General features: G+C 42.6%; 1 protein-coding gene across 1 annotated transcript in view; it reads left to right on the top strand.

The window, feature by feature from the left end:
• Nucleotides 1–6,841, top strand: part of LOC139559993 (kelch-like protein 14) — a 42,962-nt gene extending 36,121 nt beyond the window's left edge. Inside the window, exons 7-9 of the mRNA XM_071376502.1 lie at nucleotides 273–431; nucleotides 2,506–2,663; nucleotides 3,597–6,841. Of these exons, the coding sequence (XP_071232603.1) occupies nucleotides 273–431; nucleotides 2,506–2,663; nucleotides 3,597–3,737 (458 nt within the window). The 3' untranslated portion in view covers nucleotides 3,738–6,841. The remainder of the gene's footprint in view (nucleotides 1–272; nucleotides 432–2,505; nucleotides 2,664–3,596) is intronic.
• The last annotated feature ends 16,861 nt before the right edge of the window (nucleotides 6,842–23,702 follow it).

The raw sequence follows: 23,702 nt of genomic DNA, 5'->3' as shown, positions 1-23,702 counted from the left end.
TACCTATTTTTCAAGGGAGACCCACTGATCATCTTATTCATGGAAAATTAGTCCATGTTGGAAATTAAAAGCTGAAAAATTATCCACTCAGACACAGTCAAAATGAAAGTACAAAATCTTCTGATCTGTGTATTGTGATGAGTGCAGGACTGCTAAATATCACCTATCAACGCATATAGACTTTCCAAAAGCAGAGTCTTGTGTCTATGGATCCTGATCCTGCCATTCGCAGCTAATAGGTCTTCATGTGTGTATCTGCCATACCACTACAGGAGGAGTCCACAATGGAGAGTACGTATCCTGGCTGTATTGCTACGACCCCATCATGGATGTGTGGGCCAGGAAACAGGATATGAACACAAAGAGAGCTATTCATGCCCTGGCTGGGACGAACGACCGCCTCTACGCTATCGGGGGCAACCATCTGAAAGGTAAGGACTGACATGTCTCAGCTACTGTACTGTACTGTGCAAAATAGACTGTGGAATACAAGATGGATTTTTTGAATAGTTGTACTTAGGGCTGTTGCGGTGAGCATTACCACACCGGCAGTCATGAGTCATGACTGTATTAAAATTCTACGTGACCGTTGAAACACGGTAATCTCCTCTTATGCACTCTGGACCTGCGTTATTAGAACCAAACTCACTAACGACCATCAGGTCGCTGATGGCTTGGTACTCAGCACTCTATTGTCCCTCTAACCACTCTGACATCAATGCAAATACACTTATCATCATGTGCTTTTAAAACTCACCTCGATGTGGTTGATCAATTTGAGGAGAGAAGTTAAACAACAGGTTGAAACTGAGTGGAAAACATGGTTGTTGTGGATGTTGTTTCACAGCCTAACACAACGAAATGGACAGAGCTTTCTAAGGTCATTCTTCATTCAAAACACCTGTAGGCATATTATGCATATGCATAGGCCTATGAACCCAAGCCCGAAAAAAAATATGGAATTAACATTATATAGCCTACCACATATGCACGCAAGAAAAACATTTACATGTTTTATTTATTTAAGATGTCTTTGGTACATAATTGGTTTAGCCTATACTCCAAAATTAAACAAATTCTAGTAATCGCATTTGAGTGTGGAGTGTATTATTATGCATACTGGATGGACTTGTTACCTTCTGCTTCGCTCTAAACTTTCTATCCATGAGTCTGGGAGAGAATGTATAGGCCTAGGCGATGCTGTTGGTTCATTGATTGTGCAGAGCGGCTTACAGAGTCAGCCTAAAATTATAGTGAATTTCTATTTGAATAATTAATAGGCTGACACATTACCTTTAGCTGCAGAATATCTCACCAATGTGAGTTTCCATCTCCTTCCCTCTCGTCTTCATTATTTTCTTGAACGCGCATAGAGGCGGTCAGAACTATATACATTGACATTTGATTGGTAAAAACAGTAGGAGTCCATTCCAACTTTGATGTTGAGGTATAGACACCTGAGTTGCCTAAGCCGTTCACAGGATTGGTTCACTTTTGAGGTTCCTCGGGTCTCCACCGAGTTAGGTATATCTGGTTTTAGTTTTAATCTGCCGTATTGCTGGAATAAATTCAAAATACTTTTCCTCTTGATGTTCTGGTGCAGTTCGGGCAGTTCAGAGTATTGATTGGGGACTTGTGGAGGAATGTAACTGTTTTTCTGGGTGATGTGTGATGTTTTATTTGTGCTTCCCGTGACTGTGTTTTTGTATTTTGAAGGAAAATTCCACCCAAAAACTAGCCCCAAAATGTTTTGCTTGTCAGCGATCAAGTTTTCAAGATATGTAACTTTCCAAAAACATGAATCATACCTGTTCGATGCATTTTACATCATATGATACTTTGTTTTGCATCATATGTATCATTTCTGTATTTTGAAAGTTTTATATCTTGAAAACTTAATTGCCGACAAGCAAAGCATTTTACATTTACATTTAGTGTGAAAGGTAACATTTACCCAAAAGGTAACATTTTGGGACTATGTCAAGAATGGACCAATGAAACAAATACCAAGAGATCCTTTTTGGGTGGAATTTTCCTTATGTATATATTACAGTACCAGTCAAAAGTTTGGACTCCTACTCATTCAAGGGTTTTTCTTTATTTTTACTATTTTCTACATTGTAGAAAAATAGTGAAGTCATTAAAACTATGAAATAACACATATGGAATCATGTAGTATGATAAAAGTGTGAAACAAATCAAAATATATTTTATATTTGAGATTCTTCAAAGTAGCCACCCTTTGCCTTGATGACATGTGATAATGTATCTGTGACACTGTGATTCTGTAGCAGCTGATCGGGCAGGTGTTTACAAAACATTAAGACCTGTGTGATTAATAAGTGCCTTCTCAGAGATGGCCCGTTAGACATTTCTGTGCTGAGGTTGCAACTTGTATTAAACCAACTAGATTTTGATTGACTTTATCTGCGAATGCTCTTTTTTATTCACCTGTAAAATCCCATTTACAATCGCATGTATCATTAACTGTTATTTTGTGCTCAGGGTTCTCTCACCTGGATGTGATGCTGGTGGAGTGTTATGACCCCAAAGCGGACCAGTGGAACATCCTCCAGACGCCCATCCTGGAGGGCCGCAGTGGCCCCGGCTGTTGCATACTGGACGACAGCATCTTCCTAGTGGGCGGATACAGCTGGAGCATGGTAAAGACACATCTCACTATCAACTTGATATCATTAATTCACGGCAAACCTAGGTAGGTCGTTTCACAAAAAGAGTGTATTTTGCGTCCCTTTGATATTTTAAGTAGAAATTGTGCACCAATATTGAATTTTAAAAATCTGTTATATTAAAGGGATACTTCGTCATGTTGCCAATGAGGACCTTTATCTACTTCCCTAACGTTAGCACAGTGACTGGCAGTCCATGGTTATCTGCTAGCATGCTAGTAGATAGCCATAGACTTCCAGTCATTCATTCCGCGAATGCTAGTTAGCATTGGCTTGAGAAATTACCTTTAACTTCCTTCATACTGGACAGAGACATAAAAATGGTATCCGCAAATGAATCTGGCTCTGGGGAAGTATATAAAGGGCGTCATTGCCAAAATCCCAAAGTATCCCTTTAAATTAAATTCCCTTTAATATAGACCACATGGATATTTCAATAAATCAGAAAAAAAATTGCATTTTGACATGTCCCTCCATCAACTCTGTATCACTTAAAGGGAAGTTTTCAACCCACAATCCAAACATTTCTCCAAGTTTCATCATCATTGTAAAGCCTTAGTTATTTTGTTGCTTTGGCAAAGTCATTTTTTGAAGATTGTTATTAATTTAATGTGATTAGTGATTCATTTATGTCTGTCCCTCATTTTAAGGTCAACCCTGTTATGTGAACTGGAAAACTGAGCGGGTCTGGCATAACACGTCAACCCCGTTACCCATAGATAGACAGGCTAGAAATGTTTTATAAATGTCATACATTTTTTTGTGAAGGTTGAGTTCAATTGCCACTCACTGTTGTACACAACAAGCTTCCATTCCCTCTGTCACGAGGGGATTTATGGTTGATTTAAGAAAATTGGCAACTCTATTTCGGTCATCGCTGTTATTATTATTATTATTATATTGCAGGGAGCCTACAAGTCTTCCACCATATGCTACAGCCCAGAGAAGGGGACCTGGACAGAGCTAGAGGGAGAGGTGGCTGAGCCCTTAGCAGGCCCATCCTGCTCCACTGTCACACTGCCTGCCTGTCTGCCCTTCAACAAATAACACATCACTAGATACAGAGCAGGATGAGGAGGAAAATAGGTGAGGAAGAGGATGGGGGATGGAGAAAAGGACCATCGATAAACGAACATTTGTAAACAAATTTTGTGATGAAGTACTCCAATCAGCCGATGGGATGTGTATAAATTATTTTTTTACAGGTTTGACAAAAGAGCACTTTCGTTATTATTGCCTACTGAAGGTTTGAAAAAGTAAGTAATCATGTATTTCATGTATTTAAATCCCCATCTGTGTTGAACTTTTTCCAGACAATAGTCACATTTCATATCAGATTTTTTCTTTAATCGATAGTAAGTGTTTTTGGCTTATCTTGATATAGCACGCATAGTGTTTAACTGAATTGTTATAGCTTTAAAAAATCAATTTGTATCTTGTTATTAGTAGGAGACATAAATCCAAAACAGAATGCAGTGTTGTTAAAAAGAATTGACACTGGAAACAACCTGTCTGGCGACCAAATCACACTGAAACTGAGTTTTTCCCAACCAAAATCGTGATTCTGTGTACAGTATATTGTAAACCAGAGACTAACTAACAGTTCATCTGCAGCAAATTAATCATTCTTTAAGCTGCAAGCAAGAACAATTTTTACATTCAACATCGATTCTGACCTTTGTAAAAACGGCACTAAAAACTAATATGGTTATTTAAGGATGGTACAATCAAATGATTATTATTCATTGCTAGCCATTGGTATACACGGGTAGCAATTTTAACTGAGTGATAAGGTAGGTTTTATGTTTTATGTTCAATGTTACCTGTTAATGTTTAACAGAGCCTATTTCCAGAGAGCACACAATAAATTCCTCAAAAAGGGTACATCCCATTTACGATTATGATAAAGCACACAGTGGTCCTCAATGCACTAATGGTGAACCTTAAAAACAGTTGTGTGTAAGAATGGTTCACAAAACTAAAAGTTTGTTGAATTGTTGTTAATTTTAGTATACTATGTTCCAGTGGTGGGCCGTCAGGGCCTGCAAGGCCTTCTCTGCTGGCCTAAACATCATCAGAATATAATTTTTTTTTAAATATATTTTCCCACAAATATGTATTAAATTATTCCCCAGAGTAAGAGTTATACTCTTCATTTCATAGCTTTCCTCTTGGTTGCACTGCTTCCAGCCCCAGGTTGAGATTTGGAGGGCTGGTCTTTACGTTAGATCTTTTATCCAATCATATTCAGCCATCATGTGTTGCCAGGGGTCTAAAATCTGCCCTCAGGCCTTCAGAATCAACAGTGCGGGCGCTTGTAGCTTAAAGTGAATGGAAATTAAAATTTTGTGTCAACCAATCAGCTTTAGAGTTGGCTATTGTACGCCTGCTGGCTGGCTCCAGTGTTACACAGGAGCCAGCTAGCAGGCGTAGGGCGTCCACGTCTTTTGATTGGATTACCAATATTGAGAGGCAGGTCCTATGGGCAGATCTATGCAGATCTAGGAAACTAAATTTGATAAACGAATTAATTCGCGTTCTACTGTTTTTTGAACCCACAATGGCGGAAGGAGGAGAAGATATCGATTTGGTCGAGGATATAATTATAACGCCATTCTCAAGACGAACTTTTCAAGAAAAGTTAGACATTGTAAGGAGAGGTCGCCCGACGCCACAAAGCCTGTCACAGGCGGGAAAGGGGTTCGTTCGTTCGCCACTTTCAAAGTTTCAACTATGAGCGCTGTCAATGGCTCACAGGCTCCGAGAAGCACTGCAAACTGTACTGCTGGGAATGCCTATTATTTGCAAGTGATCGATTTGGTGTTTGGAGCCACACTGGCTTTGCAAACTTGAGTTGTCTAACCAAGGCAGCAACGAGACACCAAAGTACGGCTGGGCACTTAGAAGCAATGGTGCTTTTGAAAACGTTTGGGGACACCAGAGTGGAGCTACAGCTCTCACTCGTCCTGCGTTATGTGACGGACACGGGAGTCAAGGAGCGATTTATCCGGTTTGAAGATGTGACAAGCGGCAAGCGAGCTGATGACATTGCCGCTCTTATTTTCCGTTTCTTGGAGGAAAATGAATGTAGTCTGGATAAAGTTGTGGCACAGTGTTTTGATGGCGCAGCAGTCATGGCATCTGGACTCAATGGGGTGCAGGCTAAAGTTAAGGAGAGGGCACCGATGGCCTTATTCATTCACTGCTATGCACATCGACTAAATTTAGTACTGACTCAAGGAGCCTCAAAGCTTAAAGAATGCAAGGTCTTCTTTGCCAACCTCAATGGCCTTGCAGCATTTTTCTCACGATCCCCTAAGCGCACGCAACTGTCTAATAATCAGTCTTTGGTGAGTAGGCATACAATGCATGTTATTTTTTATTAAATGTGTATGTATGTTTCGCATTTTATTTCGTTAATATTAAATAGCCTATATATTAACAAAATAAAATGGCAAATAGCCTATGTTGCAAAGTATTTGTTTTCTTTTATTTTCAGTGAATAGTTATGTGTCTTTATCATCACGGTGAAACTGCTTTGGGTGCGACAATGCGCTGTTTAGTGAACACACTGTATTTATTTTTTGGGGGACTTAAAGCTCAAAGTTTGTGGACCAGAAATGGATAGAAGAAGAATATTAATATAACTCTGTTGCACTCGACTATGTTCTTGCCTATTAGTTGAACTGTACTGTATTGTACTCTTCCCCTGCAATTCTCTGAAAAAAATGTCAATTTCAAGGTGACGCAACGCCTGGTTATACTGCGTTTCTGTCTAAATGTATAGTGTCTAGAGCCATGGCATCTAAATGATGGTAATAACAGGTGGATTAATTCGGGTGGGACTGTGTAGGACCTCACTGAAGGCCCAGGCGCCAGGCCCACGGCACGCTACTGCTATGTTCAGAAACATGATGAAAAGTGAATTCAACTGTCATGTCTGCGTTCTACTATTTTGTCTAAGTAAGTGTGCAAGGTCCACACTGAATATTGGTACCTGTTGAATTACATATAGATACAGTATGTTACTTTTTTCTTGTAAATAATAGCTTGCAGTGGAACATTTTTGTGCACTCAACCTGGGATTTATTCTCAAATCCTGTTATGTCCTTTGCATTTTAGAATATGAAAATAAAAAGGAAACTTGACAATTACAACAGTCTCTGCAGCTTTTTTCAGGTACTGCAAATATTTCCAGTCAACAGACACTCACTTTACATTGAACTTCCAGTATACAAGGACATTCACGGATCCATTCAAACAAAGTAGGCATTCAGACATTTCTTGAATATAATAACTATCAAGCAGGGTTGGGTAGGTTACTTTCTTAATGTAATCCGTTACAGTTACTAGTAACCTGTCCAAAATTGTAATCAGTAACGTAACTTTCGGATTACCCAAATTCAGTAATGTAAGCTTACATTCTGTTACTTTTAGATTACTTTCCCTTTAAGAGGCATTAGAAGAAGACAAAAATGTATGTTACCATTTGAATGACATCTATTGCAGGATAAATCAATGTTAAAGCTTACATAGCTGGCATATATGGATGGTAAATGTAACCCTATGGGCTGGTTATGTAGGATTCTTGTAACCCATTCCTTTCTACTACATATAATAATACGATTAAATTGTCTTCACATTAAAAATCTAAGTCTATCAGAATTCCAGTCATTCCAATAAATGTTATACCCCTTAGGACTTGGAAATATTGAAGTATAGATTAGCCAAATTGTTTTACCTGAGCATGACCCCAAAACGAAGGACTTATTAGCCAGCCCTATTCTGTTTATGAATTTGTTGTCATAGAGGACTGATTGGGCTCATTGATTCGAGTTGAAAAATAAATGCTGTGCTCATGGAATGGCATGCTTTGAGCACTACTGAAAAGTGCTATTTACATGTGAAGAATGAATGCCATATGATGCATTTGCTATAGGCCTATTGTTTAAATTTTTTGTTGGTGACACTTTGATATCTTCATAATATGCAGCTGTTAAAGGGCAAGAAATTGCCAAGAAACTGAAGCTCTCGTACAACGCTGTGTACTACTCCCTTCACAGAACAAGGCAAACCGGCTCTAACCAGAATAGAAAGAGGAGTGGGAGGCACCGGTGCACAACTGAGCAAGAGGACAAGTACATTAGACTGTCTAGTTTGAGAAAGACACCTCACAACTCCGGGATTTTGGCCTTTTAGGCAGAGTTCCTCTGTCCAGTGTCTGTGTTCTTTTGTCCATCTTAATCTTTTATTTTTATTGGCCAGTCTAAGATATGGCTTTTTCTTTGCAACTCTGCCTAGAAGGCCAGCATCCCGGAGTCGCCTCTTTACTGTTGACGTTGAGACTGGTGTTTTGCGGGTACTATTTAATGAAGCTGCCAGTTGAGGACTTCAAAAGCCTATTCTTGCTCTTTTCCAGCGATCCAAAAATATTTGGTGTGTCATCATAGTGGTCTCTGACTTGTGGTCAGATACGCTCAGGTGGAACAAACTTAAACTTGTGTCTTTTTTCAATGCTGATTTAAATGTCATTGAGAAAACAGAGAAGTGTTCAAGATTTTTTCCCGCAAATATCCTTAATTTAAAAGTAATCCTTGAAGTAATCCTTGAAGTAATCATCTAGTTTTTCAAAAGTATCTGTAATCTGATTACAATATTTTTACTGGTAACGTAACAGATTACAGTTAGCGGTTTTTGTAATCCTATACATGTAACGGATTACATGCTATTAAGTAGTACTGCATCTTCTTGAGAGTTGATATAGATACATCTGCATTACAGGGGTGAATTGAGTTTGCATGATGCAGAGTGAAAACTTGTGGATTTAAATAACCACTGTGAAAAACTGCAGACAAGAGTTCTGAAAGACTACTGACAACCTTAATTTCTTCTAAACAAAGCAACAATGAGCAGTAGTAAAACAACAATAGCGAGAATATATACTGGGGTGTACCGGTACACAGTCAATGTGCGGGGACACCGGTTAGTTGAGATAATATGTACATGTAGGTATTAAAGTGACTATGCATAGATGATAATAACAGAGTAGCAGCGGTGTAAAAGTGGGGGGGGGGGGGGCACAATGCAAATAGTTGGGGGGGTCAATGCAAATAGTCTGGATAGCCATTTGATTAGGTTTTCACGAGTCTTATGGCTTGGGGGTAGAGGCTATTTAGAAGCCTCTTGGACCTAGACTTGGCGTTCCGGTACCACTTGTCGTGTGTTAGCAGAGGGAACAGTCTATGACTAGGGTGGCTGGAGTCTTTGACAATATTTAGGGCCTTCCTCTGACACCGCCTGGTATAGAGGTCCTGGATGGCAGGAAGCTTGGCCCCAGTGATATACTCAGCCGTTCGCACTACCCTCTGTAGAGCCTTGCGGTCGGAGGCCGAGCAGTTGCCATACCAGGCAGTGATGCAACTAGTCAGGATGCTCTCGATGTTGCAGCTTTTGAGGATCTGAGGACCCATGCCAAATCTTTTCAGTCTCCTGAGGGGGAATAGGATTTTTCATGCCCTCTTCACGACTGTCTTGGTGGGCTTGGACCATGTTAGTTTGTTGGTGATGTGGACACCAAGGAACTTGAAGCTCTCAACCTGTCCCCTACAGCCCCCTTGATGAGAATGGGGGCGTGCTCGGTCCTCTTTTTCCTGTAGTCCACAATCATCTCCTTTGTCTTGATCACGTTGAGGGAGAGGTTGTTGTCCTGGCACCACACGGCCAGGTTTCTGACCTCCCTTTTGGCTGTCTCGTCGTTGTCGGTATGTATCAAGTTGAGGGAGCATGCAATTGGCATGCTGACTGCAGGAATGTCAACCAGCACTGTTGCCAGAAAATGTCATGTTTATTTCTCTACCATAAGCCACCTTCAACGTAATTTTAGAGAATTTGGCAGTACGTCCAACCAGCCTCACAACCGCAGACCACATGTATGGTGTCGTGTAGGCGGACGGTATGCTGATTTCAACATTGTGAACAGAGTGCTCCATGGTGGCAGTGGGGTTATGGTATGGGCAGACATAAGCTACGGGCAACGAACACAATTGCATTTTATCGATGGCAATTTGAATGCACAGAGATACCGTGACGCGATCCTGAGGCCGGGGGATTGTCGTGCCATTCATCCGCCGCCATTACCTCCTGTTTCAGCATGAAAGTGCACACCTCATGTCATAAGGATCTGTACACAATTCCTGGAAGCTTATAATGTCCCAGTTCTTCAATGGCCTGCGTACTCACCAGACATGTCAGCCATTGAGCATGTTTGGAATGCTATGGATCGACATGTATGATAACATGTTCCAGTTCCCGCCAATATCCAACAACTTTGCACAGCCATTGAAGAGGAGTGGGACAACATTCCACAGGCCACAATTAACAGCCTGATCAACTGGTGGTCAAACCAGATACTGATTGGTTTTCTGATCCACGCCCCTAAATTTTTTCGAGGTGTCTGTGACCAACAGATGCATATCTGTATTTCCAGTCATGTGAAATCCATAGATTAGGGCCTAATTAATTAATTTAAATTGACCTGATTTCCTTATATGAACTGTAACTCAGTAAAATCTTTTAAATTGATGCATGTTGCATTTATATTTTTGTTCAGTATATGTAAGAAGTTTTGGGTTGTTCTGCTGGTTAACTTTCCTCTCGTTTATCTGGTTAAGTCTTATTTAAGACTTAATTATTGGCAGTGTACAAGATTTTTTGTCAATGCATCACACAACAGAACACTTAAACTGGAACGACACTCAGTAAAGGTTGCACAAAAAGAACTGTGGCAAAACACGCCCCCAAATATTCTAATGAGCCCCTGTCTCTACATTAAATATCTTACTTGGGTGTGGGATAGCACGTACTGGGTTTGGTATGGGTTAGCCCGTGTTGGGCTGGTGTGTGCTAGCCTGTGTTGGGCTGATGTGGGCTTGGTGTGGGCAAGCCAGATTGGCTATAGGCTAGCCTGTGTTGGGCTGATGTGCAATTGGTGTGGTCAAGCCCTTGTTGGGCTTGGTGTGGGCATGGCAGACAGAAGCAGTCTTGACACACACACACACACAAGGGTTGGGCTCAATTTGATTTGAAGGCAGTCATTTCAGGAAGTGATTTGAATTTAACATTTAACAAAAAAAGTACTTTTACAGGTCGAGAGTCATGCATCCTCTGAAACACGACCCTGCTAAGCCGCACTGCTCCTTGACACACTGCTTGCTTAACCCAGAAGCACCAATGTGTCGGAGGAAACTGGCGGCGAAGTCAGCTTGCAGGTGCCCGGCACGCTACAAGGAGTAACTGGAGCGCAATGGGACAAGGAAATCCCGGCCGGCCAAACCCTCCCCTAACCCGGACTACGCTGGGCCAATTGTGCGCCGCCTCATGGGTCTCCCGGTCACGGCTGGCTGTGACACAGGCTGGGATTGAACCCGGGTCTGTAGTGATTGTAATTGTAATTTTAATTACAGTATTTATTTGATAGAGTTGAGGACACCAATGGTGTACTCCAGCAGGTTTTCAAAGAAGCTGTCAGCCATCCTCATTTTTATGGCCAACTCCTCTTGCATCTCCTGATGCAGAAAGAGCCCAACAGGCTACGTTAGGTCCAGCAGTGTGTGTCAGTTTTGGACAATGATAACACACTTGTAAAAAGCTTACCAGAATGTGGTCCACGCTGTCCAGCTTCCTCTTGCTTGAGGCTTGTTGGGAAGGTCTGGCCAAACCTATTGGTTAGGGCCACCTCTACCTTCTTGCAGCCATAGGCCTTTAAAACCTCACAAGCAGTGTTAATAAACATGCACGCACGCACAGACGCACACCCACACAGAAACACACCCACACAGAAACACACCCATACAGAAACACACACATACAGAAACACACCCATACACGGGAAGACTTGACTCCACAAATCCTGCTTATGCCTCATCTGAACCTCTGCCATATTATCCAAGCTGAGGGTGCACTTGTAGGTGTGGTGTCTGTCCTCAGGCTTCTCCCATGGCAGCCTCTTAACTTTTCCTTCTGGGAAGATGTTTTTTATTTTATTTTATTTTTTCACCTTTATTTAACCAGGTAGGCTAGTTGAGAACAAGTTCTCATTTACAACTGCGACCTGGCCAAGATAAAGCATAGCAGTGTGAACAGACAACACAGAGTTACACATGGAGTAAACAATAAGCAAGTCAATAACACAGTAGGAAAAAAACAAAATGAGTCTATATACATTGTGTGCAAAAGGCATGAGGTAGGCAATAAATAGGCCATAGGAGCGAATAATTACAATTTAGCAGATTAACACTGGAGTGATAAATCATCAGATGATCATGAGCAAGTAGAGATACTGGTGTGCAAAAGAGCAGAAAAGTAAATAAATAAAAACAGTAAGGGGATGAGGTAGGTAAATTGGGTGGGCTGTTTACAGATGGACTATGTACAGCTGCAGCGATCGGTTAGCTGCTCAGATAGCAGATGTTTAAAGTTGGTGAGGGAAATAAAAGTCTCCAACTTCAGCGATTTTTGCAATTCGTTCCAGTCACAGGCAGCAGAGAACTGGAAGGAAAGGCGTCCAAATGAGGTGTTAGCTTTTGGGATGATCAGTGAGATATACCTGCTGGAGCGCGTGCTACGGGTGGGTGTTGATATCGTGACCAGTGAACTGAGATAAGGCGGAGCTTTACCTAGCATGGACTTATAGATGACCTGGAGCCAGTGGGTCTGGCGACGAATATGTAGCGAGGGCCAGCCGACTAGAGCATACAGGTCGCAGTGGTGGGTGGTATAAGGTGTTTTAGTAACAGAACAGATGGCACTATGATAAACTGCATCTAGTTTGCTGAGTAGAGTATTGGAAGCTATTTTGTAGATGACATCGCCGAAGTCGAGGATCGGTAGGATAGTCAGTTTTACTAGGGTGAGTTTGGCGGCGTGAGTGAAGGAGGCTTTGTTGCGAAATAGAAAGCCGATTCTTGATTTGATTTTGGATTGGAGATGTTTAATATGAGTCTGGAAGGAGAGTTTACAGTCTAGCCAGACACCTAGGTATTTATAGATGTCCACATATTCTAGGTCGGAACCGTCCAGGGTGGTGATGCTAGTTGGGCGGGCGGGTGCAGGCAGCGAACGGTTGAAAAGCATGCATTTGGTTTTACTAGCGTTCAAGAGCAGTTGGAGGCCACGGAAGGAGTGTTGTATGGCATTGAAGCTCGTTTGGAGGTTAGATAGCACAGTGTCCAAGGAACGGCCAGAAGTATACAGAATGGTGTCGTCTGCGTAGAGGTGGATCAGGGAATCGCCCGCAGCAAGAGCAACATCATTGATGTCCTTTAGGATCTCCCAGCTGAGGTCAAAAACAGAGACATACGAGGGTCACTCCAAACCACCTGTAAAAAGAATGTGTCAGGTCAGGAGATTTCCATTCCCTAGTGTTCCATATCATGTTAACTAATTCACACTTATTGGGTGAAATAGCTGATTGCCTGAATCGATGTGTGAAAAGTGGTAATCTATGCATTTACAACAAGGCTTACCATCCTGTAGCTATGCTTGCTTTGGGTATCAAGATCACATCCCTCTGCATATATCCCCAGAGGGATGTCTGGTTTGTTCTTGTCAGCCAGGATGCGTGGCCCGTGCCAGGTTGCAGTGGGTCCAAATGTGCCCAGTGGCCAGATGCACCAGCCTGGTCACCTCAGGCACTGTGTGGGCCACCACCATAGGGATCTTAGCCTTCTTTGGCTTAGGCTTTGGCTTGTTTGGTTCTTTGGCAGGCTCTTTTGCCACCTGCTTCAGCCTGGAGCTGCTGGTTTCCACCTGCCTTTGCCAGTGGCTGCTGCAGCTTACTGGGCTGCTTCATCTTTGTCCCACTGAGGCCGAAATCATCATCGGACCACTCATCCCCGAGCAAGTACAGAAGCTCATCGAGCTCATCTTGAGGTTTGTTCTTTTTCACCTCTTTGGCTGGACTGACTTGGGCGACTGTGGTGCGGCTGGCCTGTGTCTGGACAGAGTGTGGAACAGGGAATAGTTCTAGTAGGAGACTGTACTGGACACTTCAAAGAGGAACTTTTCGAGACACGGACAATACAAAAGCATCCAAAAACATCAACCAATATGAAGGGATAACTCACCTGGCTTTTGCTCTGCTCAGGAGGAGAAGGTAAGTGCTTGTCAGTGCTGTTGGTGCTGCTGCTTTGGCCACTGCTGGAGCTGTGGCTGAACCTGGAGTTGCTCTCCTTACTCTCACTCTCCCTAGAGGACTGAAAGTCCTCCTCATAGTCAGCCTCAGCTTGGTGACAGACACATTCAGTTACCCACAGTAACAGGACATTATCTATGGCCAATAACTAGGTACTAGGTCCCGTGTGGCTCAGTTGGTAGAGCATGGAGCTTGCAACGCCAGGGTTGTGGGTTCATTCCCCACGGGGGGACCAGGATGAATATGTATGAACTTTCCAATTTGTAAGTCGCTCTGGATAAGAGCGTCTGCTAAATGACTTAAATGTAAATGTACTACATGTATATTCCAAGTAAATAATAAAAGTTACTCTGTTACCTCATCCGACGACACCTTCTCCTCCTTCTTCTCTCCACCTCACTAACAGCATCTGTACTCGCCTGAGAGTGAATGTGAAACCCATGAGAGAACTTCTAAGCTAACTAAAGTTTTACACAGAACAAGAGATAGCTGAGATGTGTTCGCAGTGTGGTCCAACTCAGTTTACCTGCAGCTGCTCCTGAAGGCTGACTATCATGGCCTCAGTGGTGGAGTGTGTGTCCTGCTCCTTGTCGTCAGGCAAGGACACTCCAACACAGGAAGAAACAGTCTTCAAACAAACACTCAGAACAGCACAGAGTAGGAGTCTTGTCTGTGTAAAGTGGGAAGGAACCCTACAGAGAACTTCAACCTACTAGAGCAGTGATTCCCAAACGTTTTATGTCCCGTACCCCTTCAAAGATTCAACCTTCAGCTGCGTACCCCCTCTGACCAGGGTCAGCACACTCTCAAATGTTGTTTTTTGCCATCATTGTAAGCCTGCCACACACACACACACACACACACACACACTATACAATACATTTAAACATAAGAGTGAGTATGAGTTGTTGTCACAACCCTGCTCGTGGGAAGTGACAAAGAGCTCTTATAGGACCAGGGCACAAATAATAATATAATAATCATCAATAATTTTGCTTTTTATTTAACCATTTTACATATAAAACCTTATTTGTTAATTGAAAATTGTGAATTACTCACCACAGGTTAATGAGAAGGTTGTGCTTGACAGGATGCACATAACTCTGCAATGTTGGGTTGTATTGGAGAGTCTCAGTCTTAAATCATTTTCCACACACAGTCTGTGCCTGTATTTAGTTTTCATGCTAGTGAGGGCCAAGAATCCACTCTCACATAGGTATGTGGTTGCAAATGGCATCAGTGTCTTAACAACGCGATTTGCCAAGGCAGGATACTCTAAGCGCAGCCCAATCCAGAAATCTGGCAGTGGCTTCTGATTAAATTACAATTTCACAGAACCGCTTGTTGCAATTTCGATGAGGCTCTCTTGTTCAGATATCGGTATGTGGACTGGAGGCAGGGCATGAAAGGGATAACGAATCCAGTTGTTTGTGTCATCCGTTTCGGGGAAGTACCTGCGTAATTGTGCACCCAACTCACTCAGGTGCTTCGCTATATCACATTTGACATTGTCCGTAAGCTTGAGTTCATTTGCACACAAAAAATCATACAATGATGTGTGTTGTCCTTGTTAATGCAGACAGAGAAGAGCTCCAACTTCTTAATCATAGCCTCAATTTTGTCCCACACATTGAATATAGTTGCGGAGAGTCCCTGTAATCCTAGATTCAGATCATTCAGACGGGAAAAAACATCACCCAGATAGGCCAGTTGTGTGAGAAACTCATCTTCATGCAAGCGGTCAGACAAGTGAAAATTATGGTCAGGATATGAAAACTTTAAGCTTGTGTCAATACTTTGCCCCTTGATAACCAGCGCACTTCTGTATGTTGTAAAAGCGTTACATGGTGGCTGCCTATAACATTGCATACTGCAGAAAATACACAGGTGTTCAGGGGCCTTGCTTTAACAAAGTTTACCATTTTCATTGTAGTGTCCAAAACGTCTTTCAAGCTTTCAGACATTCCCTTGGCAGCAAAAGCCTCTCGGTGGATGCTACAGTGTACCCAAGTGGCGTCAGGAGCAACTGCTTGCATGCACGTTACCACTCGACTATGTCTCCCTGTCATGGGTTTTGCGCCATCAGTACAGATACATCTTGACAAGTCCATTTGATGTCACAAAGCTGTCCAGTTTGTAAAAATATCCTCTCCTGTTGTCCTGGTTTCCAGTGGTTTGCAGAAGAGGGTGTCTTCCTCCTCCACAATAGTATGGGGCTTGCCTGTCCTAGCTACTTTTTAGCTCACCATATAAGACGCTTCATTAATGGTATCTGTTGCTTTTATACATGTCTTACTACTCGAAAGTCGTCTTAATTCAAAAAACTCCCGTGGCTTATTTTTCAAATTGGCATGTTTTGTTTCTAAATGTCTGTGCAAGAGTGAATGTTTAATTGAGTTGTGAGATAGCCCTTTTGCACATATAACACACTGTGGCTGAGGAAAGGCACTACTCCCAATATAAGTGAACCCCAAATCAATGTAGTTCTCATCATATTTGCGCCTCTTCGATGGACCAATGTCCCTGTCTGTTGTTCGGTGCTATACCGGGTAAGGGGGCAGTAGCTCTTCAGCTGCATCAGATTCACAACTGTCAGTGTCCATTGTAGACTAACAACAAATGTAAAATTTCTGATGTTAGCATTGGATGTGCTCATGGAAGGAGAACAACTTGTGTCGTCGACAGGTGCAGGTGTAGTACTGCTGGTCGTAGCAGTACTACCAGTAGAGCTGGTATGTGTCTCTATGGATGCGGGTCTTACTTTTTTTTACCATTTATCCATTTTAGAGCAAACAAAATGAGTAGCAGCTACGTTTGGCTAAATACGGGCCGTTAGTGGAATTCCCGCGAGAGAGTAACGGTTAATGTGATTGGATGTTAATTATTTGACTAGGCTACCTGAATTTGACATTGCAAATGTATTAAAAATAAAAAAACAGAAATATCACATGTACATAAGTATTCAGACCTTTTGCTCAGTACTTTGTTGAAGCACCTCTGGCAGCGATTACACCCTCAAGTTTTCTTGGGTATGCCGCTGCAAGCTTGGCACACCTGTATTTATAGAGTTCCTCCCATTCTTCTCTACAGATCCTTTCAAGCTCTGTCAGTTTGGATGGATAGCGTCGCTGCACATCTATTTTCAGGTCTCTCTAGAGATCTTCAATCTGGTTCAAGTCCGGGCTCTGGCTGGGCCACTCAAGGACATTCAGAGACTTGTCCCAAAGCCACTCTTGTGTTGTCTTCACCCTCCAACAGGTCGTTGTCCTGTTGGAAGGTGAACCTCCCCCCCCCAGTCTGAGGTCCTGAATGCTCTGGAGCAGGTTTTCATCAAGTACTTTGCTCCGTTCTTTCCCTCGATCCTGACTAGTCTCCCAGTCCCTGCCGCTGAAAAACATCCCCACAGCATGATGCTGCCACCACAATATATATTTTTTAAAATGTACTTCACCTTTGTTTAACCAGGTAGGCCAGTTGAGAACAAGTTCTCATTAACAACTGCGACCTGGCCAAGATAAAGCAAAGCAGTGCAACACAAACAACAACACAGAGTTTTACAAAAACAAACGTACAGTCAAAAACACAATAGAAAAATCTATGTACAGTGTGTGCAAATGTAGAAGAGTTGGGAGGTAGGCAATAAATAAGCCATAGAGGCGAAATAAATACAATTTAGCATTAACACTGGAGTGATAGATGTGCAGATGATGTTGTGCAAGTAGAGATACTAGGGTGCAAAAGAGCAAGAGGTTAAGTAATAATATGGGGATGAGGTAGTTGGGTGTGCTATTTACAGATTGGCTGTGTACAGGTACAGTGATCGGTAAGCTTCTCTGACAGCTGATGCTTAAAGTTAGAGAGGGAGATATAAGACTCCAGCTTCAGTGATTGTTGGAATTCGTTCCAGTCATTGGCAGCAGAGACCTGTTAGGTAAGGTGGCAAAAGGAAGTGTTGGCTTTGGGGATGACCAGTGAAATATACCTGCTGGAGCGTGTGCTACGGGTGGGTGTTGCTATGGTGACCAGTGAGCTAATATAAGGCGGAGATTTACCTAGCAAAGACTTATAGATGACCTGGAGCCAGTGGGTTTGGCGACGAATATATAGTGAGGGCCAGCCAACGAGAGCATACAGGTAGCAGTGGTGAGTAGAGTGTTGGAGGCTTTTTTGTAAATGACATCGCCGAAGTCAAAGATGGGTAGGATAGTCAGTTTTACGAGGGTATGTTTGGCAGCATGAGTGAAGGAGGCTTTGTTGCGAAATATGAAGCCCGATTCTAGATTTAGTTTTGGATTGGAGATGCTTGATGTGAGTCTGGAAGGAGAGTTTACAGTCCAACCAGACACCTAGGTATTTATTTATTTTTATTTCACCTTTATTTAACCAGATAGGCCAGTTGAGAACAAGTTCTCATTTACAACTGCGACCTGGCCAAGATAAAGCAAAGCAGTGCGACACAAACAACAACACAGAGTTACACATTGAGTAAACAAGCGTACAGTCAATAACACAATAGAAAAAAAGAAAGTCTATATACAGTGTGTGCAAATGGCGTGAGGAGGTAAGGCAATAAATAAGCCATAGTAGCGAAGTAATTACAATTGAGCAAATTAACACTGGAGTGATAGATGTGCAGATGATGATGTGCATATAGAAATACTGGTGTGCAAAAGAGCAGAAAAGTAAATAAAAACAATATGGGGATGAGGTAGGTAGATTGGATGGGCTATTTACAGATGGCCTATGTACAGCTGCAGCGATCAGTTAGCTGCTCAGATAGCTGATGTTTAAAGTTAATGAGGGAAATATAAGTCTCCAGCTTCAGCGATTTTTGCAATTCGTTCCAGTCTTTGGGGATGACCAGTGAGATATACCTGCTAGAGCGCGTGCTATGGGTGGGTGTTGTTATCGTGACCAGTGAGCTGAGATAAGGTGGAGCTTTACCTAGCATCGACTTATAGATGACCTGGAGCGAGTGGGTTTGGCGACAAATAGGTAGCGAGGGCCAGCTGACTAGAGCATACAGGTCGCAATGGTGGGTGGTATATGGGCTTTGGTGATAAAACGGATGGCACTGTGATAGACTGCATCCAGTTTGCTGAGTAGAGTGTTGGAGGCTATTTTGTAAATGACATCGCCGAAGTCGAGGATCGGTAGGATAGTCAGTTTTACGAGGGTATGTTTGGCGGCGTGAGCAAAGGAGGCTTTGTTGCGAAATAGGAAGCAGATTCTAGATTTATTTTGGATTGGAGATATTTAATATGAGTCTGGAAGGAAAGTTTACAGTCTAGCCAGACACCTAGGTATTTGTAGTTGTCCACATATTCTAAGTCAGAACCGTCCAGAGTAGTGATGCTAGTGGGCGGGCGGGTGCGGGCAGCGAACGGTTGAAAAGCATGCATTTAGTTTTACTAGCGTTTAAGAGCAGCTGGAGGTCACGGAAGGAGTGTTGTATGGCATTGAAGCTCGTTTGGAGGTTTGTTAACACAGTGTCCAAAGAAGTGCCAGATGTATACAGAATGGTGTCATCTGCGTAGAGGTGGATCAGGGAATCACCCGCAGCAAGAGCGACATCGTTGATATATACAGAGAAAAGAGTCGGCCCGAGAATTGAACCCTGTGGCACCTCCATAGAGACTGCCAGAGGTCCGGACAACAGGCCCTCCGATTTGACACACTAAACTCTGTCTGAGAAGCAGTTGGTGAACCAGGCAGTCATTTGAGAAACCAAGGCTGTTGAGTCTGCCGATAAGAATGCAGTGATTGACAGAGTCGAAAGCCTTGGCCAGGTCGATGAAGACGGCTGCACAGTACTGTCTTTTATCGATGGCGGTTATGATATTGTTTAGTACCTTGAGCGTGGCTGAGGTGCACCCGTGACCAGCTCGGAAACCGGATTACACAGCGGAGAAGGTACAGTGGGATTCGAAATGGTCGGTGATCTGTTTATTAACTTGGCTTTCGAAGACTTTAGAAAGGCAGGTCAGGATGGATATAGGTCTATAACAGTCTGGGTCTAGAGTGTCACCCCCTTTGAAGAGGGGGATGACCGCGGCAGCTTTCCAATCTTTAGGGATCTCGGACAATACGATTGAGAGGTTGAACAAACTGGTAGTAGGGGTTGCAACAATGACGGCGGATAATTTTAGAAAGAGAGGGTCCAGGTTGTTCAGCCCAGCTGATTTGTACGGGTCCAGGTTTTGCAGCTCTTTCAGAACATCTGCTATCTGGATTTGGGTGAAGGAGAAGCTGGGGAGCTTGGGCAAGTAGCTGCGGGGGGTGCGGAGCTGTTTGCCGGGGTTGGGGTAGCAAGGAGGAAAGCATGGCCAGCAGTAGAGAAATGCTTATTGGAATTCTCGATTATCGCGGGTTTATCGGTGGTGACAGTGTTACCTAGCCTCAGAGCAGTGGGCAGCTGGGAGGAGGTGCTCTTATTCTCCATGGACTTTACAGTGTACCAAAACTTGTTGGAGTTAGAGCTCTACAGGATGCAAATTTCTGTTTGAAAAAGCTAGCCTTTGCTTTCCTGACTGACTGTGTGTATTGGTTCCTGACTTCCCTGAAAAGTTGCATATCGCAGGGACTATTTGATGCTAGTGCAGTCCGCCACAGGATGTTTTTGTGCTGGTTCGAGGGCAGTCAGGTCTGGAGTGAACCAAGGGCTATCTGTTCTTAGTTCTACATTTTTTGAAAGGGGCATGCTTATTTAAGTTGGTGAGGAAATTACTTTTAAAGAACGACCAGGCATCCTCGACTGACAGGATGAGGTCAATATCCTTCCAGGATAACAGGCCAGGTCGATTAGAAAGGCCTGCTCGCAGAAGTGTTTTAGGAAGCGTTTGACAGTGATGAGGGGTGGTCGTTTGACCACGGACCCATAGCGGATGCAGGCAATGAGGCAGTGATCGCTGAGATCCTGATTGAAAACAGCAGAGGTGTATTTGGAGGGCAAGTTGGTCAGGATAATATCTATGAGGGTGTCCATGTTTACAGATTTAGGGTTGTACCTGGTGGGTTCATTGATAGTTTGTGTGAGATTGAGGGCATCTAGCTTAGATTGTAGGACTGCCGGGGTGTTAAGCATATCCCAGTTTAGGTCACCTAACAGAACGAACTCTGAAGATAGATGGGAGGCAATCAATAGACTTATTTCTGGAGAGATTAACTTAAAAAAATTGAAGCTTGAACTGTTTGGGCATAGACCTGGAAAGTATGACAGAACTTTGCAGGCTTTCTCTGCAGTAGATTGCAACTCCTCCCCCTTTGGCAGTTCTATTTTGACGGAAAATGTTTGGTGGCCTTCCTAAGCCAGGATTCAAACACGACAAGGACATCAGGGTTGGCGGAGTGTGCTAAAGCACTGAATAAAACAAACTTAGGGAGGAGGCTTCTAATGTTAACATGCATGAAGCCAAGGCTTTTATGGTTACAGAAGTCAACAAATGAGAGCTCCTGGGGAATGGGAGTGATGCTGGGGGCTGCAGGGCCTGGGTTAACCTCTACATCACCAGAGTAACAGAGGAGGAGTAGGATAAGGGTAAAGGGGTCACCTCGCCATTGTTCCTGTAAACAGACTAAGGATAGGGTGGACAAATGCAACCACTCACACTCACAGACAGTCATGTCCATAGACCAAAATTAAAGTTTACAATGATTTTTCTGTAAACAATGTAAGTGTAAACAAAATTTAAAAAACAGTGCACAACAAGCTCACATTTTAGTCTCTGACAGGGCAAGAGAAATAAGGGATCCACAAGTCACATTCAATCAAAATCAATAGGCACCATCAAATCAATCACCAACCTCAATGTCCTCCGAAAAAAACACAAAGAAATGCTCCTCCTACCAGTAAAGCACAGGGGTGTCAAATACATATTCATTTTTGTTTTAATAAGAATGCCATCAGAGTATAAATAAATACAACAAATGTTTTGATTTGTTTAACACGTTTTTGGTTACTGCATGATTCCATATGTGTTATTGAATAGTTTTGATGTCTTGACTATTATTCTATAATGTAGAAAAAATAAAAAATAAAGAAAGAAAACCCTTGAATGAGAAGGTGTGTCCAAACTTTTGACTGGTACTGTACATCTGAAATTGCACCCTTAGGAAGCTTGTTCAGCTCAAAGATGCTCTTTATAGCTGTACTCACAGGCCTATTGGGAAATTCAGGTGTGTTAGCTCTAACAAAGTTCCTAGTCTGGAGATAGTGGAAGAAGTAGGATTGGGGAAGTTTGAACTTTTCCTGTAACTGAGCAAAAGAGACAAATGTATCATCAAAGAATAATTGGGCTGGTGAGAAGAGGCCCAGTAGGTGCCAGATGCCAAAAGCCCCATAATTGATTGGGCCTGATAGAGAGAAAAGCCTCGAAGGCTGAATGCTAAACGGAACTGATTCCAACTTTTAAGAGACTGCTTTACATTTGGGTTGACACACCTTTTGCCGAGGGATATTGGGAGAGACGAGCACAACACATAGGAAAGTGCAGCAGGTTTACATGATTCAGATTCGATCTGGACCCAGAGAGGTCTGGGGGACCAGGATGAATATGTATGAACTTTCCAATTTGTAAGTCGCTCTGGATAAGAGCGTCAGCTAAATGACTTAAATGTAAATGTAAATGTAGGATCCGTCTGTAGCCAGTACAAAGGGGCTCTGAAATTTCTGAAAATATGGTAGAGCTAAACCACCCAATGCCTTAGACTTCGGTAAATGTTTTCTCCCAATCCGTGGAACCTTATCCACCTTTCTTTTGGGACTTTTTCAGCGCAACTTTCTCTTGATTGCAAGCTGTTTTTCCCCAATCAATGCACAAATAAATATACCAATCAAATTTAATAGAGACATTGGTGATTTTATCAATGTAATCAGATTGAAAATATTAGGCTGTTATTGACATTGAACTGATTATATAGCCTACTAACCAGATGTGTTAAAATTTGTGTTTAATCTGTAGCATATGAATTGGGCTGCCATTATGTTCTGTTCCTCCAACTTTTAGCTGAGAAAAAAATTGTCCCAAGCCCAAACCTATTGCCGACTCCTGCTGTACATAGTTTAGCGGGATAGGAGGGGGGCGGCAGTTTTTTGTCTCGCCTAGGGCAGCAGAATGTCCATGGCCGGCCCTGCCAGTAGGTGTACAAAAACATTAAAGGGATTTTTTTTTTAAAGTGGGGTTACAAGTTGACCAATTTTCAAAGCAGAATTACTTTCACATTGTTCCTAGTGTATGATATACCCTTTTCTAGCTCTGAGTGTTTACTTTTATCCAATGTAAAAAACACAATTAAAAATGTTGCTACTTAAGAACGAATCGAGCCGGTCGGTCAGTTACAAAACGGGTTGTTTGGGTCCTGGATGCGGATTGGTTGATAGCAGGGAGTTATAGCACCACAATTTCCATATTCCATGGGGAATGCCTGTTAACAGTTCAGTAAGATTTATCAATGCGCATCCACTGTCCCACAGCCCAGCCAGTAAATGTATAAACTTAATCTCCCCTGGAAAAAAGCGTCAAGACAATATTTCGTCCCCATGTAACAATCCTAGCGTGTCCGACATATGCAACATGTTGCAGTTTTGTTTGTCATCTCCACTGTCCCATGAATGTGATGAGACTGACAACTTCTCTGACCGAGGCAAGTTAATTTATTAAGGATACATTATTATAATGGATAAACAGTTGAAGATGGGAAGTTTACATACACCTTAGCCAAACACATTTAAACTCAGTTTTTCACAATTCCTGACATTTAATCCTAGTAAAAATTCCCTGTCTTAGGTCAGTTAGGATAACCACTTTATTTTAAGAATGTGA

This window comes from Salvelinus alpinus, chromosome 30 (assembly GCF_045679555.1).
Source record: "Salvelinus alpinus chromosome 30, SLU_Salpinus.1, whole genome shotgun sequence".
NCBI lineage: Eukaryota > Metazoa > Chordata > Actinopteri > Salmoniformes > Salmonidae > Salvelinus > Salvelinus alpinus.
Note: the sequence above shows the minus strand (reverse complement) of the source record. Positions and strands in the feature narration are given on the sequence as shown.